General features: G+C 29.8%; 1 protein-coding gene across 1 annotated transcript in view; it reads left to right on the top strand.

Annotated features, from left to right (window-relative positions):
• Window positions 1–6,353, top strand: part of LOC136795143 (odorant receptor 13a-like) — a 15,562-nt gene that overhangs the window by 574 nt on the left and 8,635 nt on the right. The window contains exons 2-3 of the mRNA XM_067044777.1: window positions 3,543–3,631; window positions 5,207–5,433. Of these exons, the coding sequence (XP_066900878.1) occupies window positions 3,545–3,631; window positions 5,207–5,433 (314 nt within the window). The 5' untranslated portion in view covers window positions 3,543–3,544. The remainder of the gene's footprint in view (window positions 1–3,542; window positions 3,632–5,206; window positions 5,434–6,353) is intronic.

Below are 6,353 nucleotides of genomic sequence, written 5' to 3'. Positions count from 1 at the left end.
ATTTTGTTGATAATGAACAAGTTGAAAGGTGAAATAGTAGCTATTTTGTTGATAATGAACAAGTTGAAAGGTGAAATAGTAGCTATTTTGAACATTACCTCTGACCTGGGCTTAAAATGGTGATTCTCCCATTTTTATTCAAAAGAAAATGGCGGTTGGTCACTATAGTACAAAAGCCGGGGTGAAAAAAGGCAGTTATATCACCCTAATTTTTTATTACTTTAATTAAACTTATATATAATTACAAGTAAAAATAGATGATTCTGCCAAGTAAAGGTAGAGGAAATGAAATTGGCGGCTGTTTCAAAACTTTAAGAAAAAAATTCATTTGGATATATCTTTGAAACTATGAAAAACACTAGAAACCCTAACAGAACATCATTTAAAGTCAATTTGCTAAAATATGAACCCTAATATACCAATTTATGTTTTATAATATATAATATAATAATTACGTAATTTTATTTTGAGAAATCTATATCCTAAATATATCGGACGTACAGGTGTCTATTAGCACTCAAATTAAAGCTAGTATAATGCACTACAAAGTAGTTTATTACGTTTATCTTTAAGAGTAGTAGTTTTCATGATATTTGACAAAATAAATTCACAAAATGTTGATTTATATTTGTTCGGACAGACTTTTTGGATTCATGAAAAACTATATCTCAGGAATTATTATACGTTCAGATGTCTACCAGCACTGAAGATAAAGGTAATTTAAGCTACCACAAAGTAGTTTATATAATTATATAATTTGGCAGATGTAATTTTGTCCAAACAACTATAAATCAATTTATAACTGCTGCGTCGTTGGCCTCGTGTTACTGGATTCATAATGAGGTGTAGATAGTTGACCGTAGATTAATGCTTAGAGAAGTTTGTCGGGGGGTGCGGTCAGCAAAGAACAACATAAATAAACAAAATCATATAGAACGTCAGCATAAAATAAATAAATATGGTTTGGTTTATTTATGTTGTTCTTTGCTGACCGCACCCCCCGACAAACTTCTCTAAGCATAAATTAATTTATTTTGTGGTTTACTACTCCTACGAAAATAATAAAAATTCATAAAAAACATTGGGGTAAGTTAAATTACCTTTTTTTTTAGTCCTAATATACCTTTATACGTCGAATGGCTTTTGAGATGTAGATTTCTCAAAAGCACAATCCTAACACTATCCCCATATGTGATGACACATGTGTGCTCGCTGTTGATAATAACCCTTTAATTGCATCCCAAACTCATCACTCCCATATCACAGTCCTCGAAGAATGGTGTCGTAATTAGAAGATTAAAATAAATCCCATCAAACCACCTTTACTCTTCGTTGTAAACCTACCGCCTGCCCTACAGTATACTTTAATAACGTTGCCCTTACCCCTGTCGAACAGATCCTTAATTCTCCTTACTTTGTCACTAATAAAATCATACATAAAGACTTTAATGTTCTCTAAGTAACCGATCTAGCCCGAACCAGATATCATTCCTTCCATTATAAACTCCCTAACCGTCCAAATCCATCAGTTTCTAGCCCTTCATCCTCTTCCATTCCTAACAATTCTCCGAGGCACCTAAAAAGATGATGGCCACGAGACCTGCTAGTGTAAAATCGTCATTAGAGTGCTACTAATAGGTAGTTCTCTACACACCTGTTTCATTCCATTATAACTGGCATCAAATTTACTGAATGTATTATAATATACAGTTATCAATTTCAATAAATATTAAAAAAAAAAAAAGATTTCTTAAAGTAAATTCACTTACTACTAATTTTTCATCACATTTTTTATGAAATGTTGCTTTTAAAAAAGGTATAACTCGGAAACTATTGAAGATAAATATTTCTATTAGGGCTTATATTTTAGCAAATTTACTCTTGTTTAAATTGTTTTCTAGTTTTTGTGATAGTTTTAAAGATTTAGAGATCTGAATGAAAAATTAATTTTTTTAACGTTTTTAAACATTCGCCATTTTGTATTCCCTTACCTTCACTTGGCATACTCTTCAACTTTTACTCGTAATTATACATAGTTTTAATTAAACTATTCAATGAAATGGATGAAATAACTGCCTTTTTTCTCCTCTTGGGCTCTCGTACTACTAGCTTTTTTCTATTCGGCCAACAGAGATCAGCACCTTAACTTGTAGTGCTATGTATATAATTAAATTGAAGTTCTCCTAAAACAACTTCACTGGTGAGGGGGGGAGGAGATATTCCCTGAACAGATAGTAAACTAATAAGAAGTTTATCTATACTGGCTTGCAATCTAGAAATCGTGAAATTCATTATTTTTTATCCCTAAGAAAATATGCAAATTGTTTTAATAGGCTTAAATGAATTCTGTCAAATATTAATTTTAAGTTCAGCCATTATTTTGGTAAGTAGTAAAAATATTTCCTTGCTCTGATACAGAACACTGAGGCGGAGCCGTAAGTATGATTTGATCTATTGAGAGAATAAGTGGTGTAAGTCATTCTATTTTCGTCAAAATTGTTTTTTAATATTTTGGCTTGTACCTGGCTGGTTTTAACAGAAATATATGTTATTGCTTGCTAAAAACCTTATAGAAATTCACAAACAATTTTGAATATTTCCAAAAAACTCAAGTTTCACTGGCACCACTCTAAGAACATTTGAAGAACTCTGAAACGAAATTTAATGGATTTAAGAGTAAATAAAAGCAGAATAACAAAAGGAAGAATGAACCATTAAATAAACAAGTGTTCACAAGGGAAATATTCTGAGCTCTTGTTATTTCATGTAAAAATGTACCAATATTAATTCATACTCCATATTTGGATTTGGATTTTCCGTATTTCGACCAGGTTTCAAGTTAATTAGCTCCAATTATTACTTTAACCTTATTTATTTTGACTTAGCAATACTCGTTGTAGCATCAGTGCGTTCTCAGATCAAAGCAAGATCTCTTAACAAAATAACGAAAAATCAGTAGTTAGTGACTTTATTATAGGAAAACTATATCTCAAAAAATATTAGAGGTATAAATGTCGTAATGTCGTTTAATGTAGTATAAAGTAATTTCTTAAGTTTTTCTTCGTAGGAGTAGTAGTTTTCATGATATTTGACAAAATAAATTTACAAAATATTATTTTCGAGTTGTTTGGACAAAAGTTGTGATATATGAAAAAATATGACTGAGAAACCATTAGGCGTATAGATACCTATTAGCACTTATATTAAAGCTGTGGAATGTTCTATAAAGTAGTTTATCCTCGTAGGAGTTGTAGTTTTTATAATATATGAAAAAATAAATTCACAAAATGACAAAAATATTTTTTTTTTTACATTTTGCAACTGCCACTGTTTTTTGTTTCTTCTATTTATATTTGGCAGGTTCGTCAATTTTGGCTAGTAACGATAAATAGGTTTTATTATAGTAATAAAAAATTCGAGTGAAATAACTGACTTCTCCAATTGGGCTCTTGGACTATAAGAAATCCATTGCTACTAACAACCTCAATCTCATTTTCCTCTTTAATTTTCCCATCATTCAAAATATACAAACATGATTTCAGATATGTGGAAAGATATAAAAGCTATATTGAAAGAAAAAATTGAGCAGGCAGTGGGTAAAGCATTGATGGAAAACCAAGGCATTTATATGGTAAGTAAATAGGTACCTGAAAAATAAGCAATTTAGTTTTAAATATTCTCCACGATTTTCTTATCAAACCTATGATATAACAACCTTATATTATATTATGTTATAACTTATAGATAAAACCAAATACAGGAAATATTCAAAACATTTTTTAGGCTCCTATCGGTTTCATCTTAGCGTTTTTAAAACAATACTTAGAACTATACAGAAAAGAAAACTAACGCTTACAACTTGCACTAAATGAAAGCCGTAGCAGCGGTTAGCTTTATAACGTATATGATTACTAAGCTATGTTAAATATAAAATTAAAGAAAATATATTTAATGAGCCTTTTTATGTTTCTATTGCTTAATTTTGTTTCTTGAATATATTTCTTGTTCAATATTTTCCCAGAAACGCATTAGCCTCTGTACGGACTTAAATCGGCACTTATAATATAAAATTATTACACAATTAGAACAAACTCAAAATTTTCAAACACTTATATCCAATTTACTGACTTATAAAGTAAATTAAAAAAATAGTAACATTCTTGAAAATAAATAAAAATACTTGAATAAAATTATGATTCTAGGAAAAGTAATCCATGACATCGCATGACTGACTGGATAAAATAATTTATACAATTATACAATATTATTTTTTTTTACTTCATAATTTATTTCAAATAATTCTTTATATTCTTTACTAATAGAATATTTCGCTACTTTAATCCCGAAACCTCCTAGCTACGTTTTATGTCTAAAGTACTTGAAATTTTAAATGGATCTGATTTATTTATTATCTGTTATTAGTCTTAAGAACCAAAATATTTCTTTGGCTTGTGATTTTTCAAAGAACTTTTTTGGTTTTTAAAACTTTTAATAGATAAAAAATTGACTGAATTACTGTAATGTTTCTTTTCTCCACTTAGTGACCTCAATGTTATTATATTATTTAATTAACCTATCTATTATTAATTATTTAGACATACCCAGCCCTTTAGTTATATTGCATTCTTATTTTTAATTAGGTTCACTCCATATTTTTTAGGTGCTTTAAGGAATTTATTAAAAAAATAAATCTGTCAAGTTACAACTCAGGAAGGGTTAGGGGTGCAGTACTGTTACTACACCAACGGTTGAGCAAGGAGGTGATTTGATCAGAATCACGCTCCACCGCCAGAGTTTTACCCATTTCAGGGAACCTACTTTATGAGGCTGGGAAGAAATTTATTAGCTTACTTATTATTAATTTATTAGTAATAAATTATTTTCGTCATAAGTTCTATTTGAGTCAATCATTTTTCTAAGTATTGAACATTCCGATATTATACATATTTTTAAATAGGTTCTTAGCCTGCACTTCTAGATGGGTCTAAGACAGAAGGAAAACAGTGCTTTGTTATAAAAACTATTCATATCTGAAAGACCTCTATAGAAATAACAGGATCTTTTTAAGGGCTTATCTAGAATCACTCAGAAAGTAAAGACATTAGAAATACAATGCAGTTAAGAGGTTAAGGAATAAGGGTAGTTATATATCATTGGGTTTACTTTAATTTTAATAGCATTATTTGTCTATTGCTTATATTTCCAGGTAATAAGTGGGGTTTACCCCGTGAACATCTATTACAGTTTGACTGCAATACTCTGTCAACTGTTCACTCTGTCTTTCTTCATGTACACTTGCATTTACTTCTATTACAATGAATACAATCTGTCCATGTTCTCAGAAGCTGCACATTTTGTCGTTGTTGTCTTCTGTTCAACGAGTTTTTATATAATATTTTGGTTTCGCAAAGATAAAGTTCACAATATCACCAAGTACGTAATAAATTGTTTTTTATGAATAATATTTAATTATTTTAATGGGAAATGTGTTTATTTTGTATTTGTAATTTAAAATATATATATTACTTGGAATCTGAAAAGTATAACAGATTTTATAGATCAATGACTTTTTATTCCTTCTTTGCTTGTCTATCTTGAGTGGATTTTCGTTAAACATGCGATTTTTCGACTGTTTGGAGATTGGCTAAAAAGAAAACCAGAATTAAAAATTGTCCTCTTGCTCTACAATATCCTTTAATGTTACCCCACTTATTCCTGTCGAACAGAATTTTATCGAGAGCTGGCCAAGAGTCCTCGGCATCATGATAGGCCTGGTAAGTGTCGTCGCGTTCTGAACAGTCATATAAAACATGTTGGATAGTTAGTCCGTTTTAGTCACGATTGTCTGCATTTCTTATGTTAAAGCGTTTCAGGTTAGTCTTAATTTTTTCATGTTCCATCAGTAGTTAGTTTGAATGGTATTCTTTTTGGTTTTTCGTCGGTTTGTAATGTGATGTACTTGCACAGAAGTCATACTATCCAATCTTTCTCCCAGATAGTTAGCTACTGAGTCCACTTTGACAATATTTGACAATCTTAATAAATGATATTTCTCCTACGTTATGGACGATTGGTAATTGTGAAACATGGGCAGATTCTTTTTCCAATGAGTCTGCTCATAAACTTAAACGTACATAAGTTATCGTTTACCTTTCAGCCTACCTCAAGACAGTCGAAACATCCTTTGATATAATCTTATCATTGCCATTTCAAAATATATCTGTATAAATATATATTTTCGAATTTCAATAATATACTAATAATTATATAATGATAATTAACTATACATATGAATGTTTTTATATATGTTCTTAATGTAAGGAATTTAATCAGTTTACTTTTGGTTCATTAAG

This window comes from Halyomorpha halys, unplaced genomic scaffold, assembly GCF_000696795.3.
Source record: "Halyomorpha halys isolate HHAL.00 unplaced genomic scaffold, Hhal_1.1 Scaffold1020.1, whole genome shotgun sequence".
Classification (NCBI taxonomy): Eukaryota; Metazoa; Arthropoda; class Insecta; order Hemiptera; family Pentatomidae; genus Halyomorpha; species Halyomorpha halys.
The sequence above is the reverse complement of the archived record's forward strand: the minus strand, read 5'-3'. Positions and strand labels throughout refer to the sequence as shown.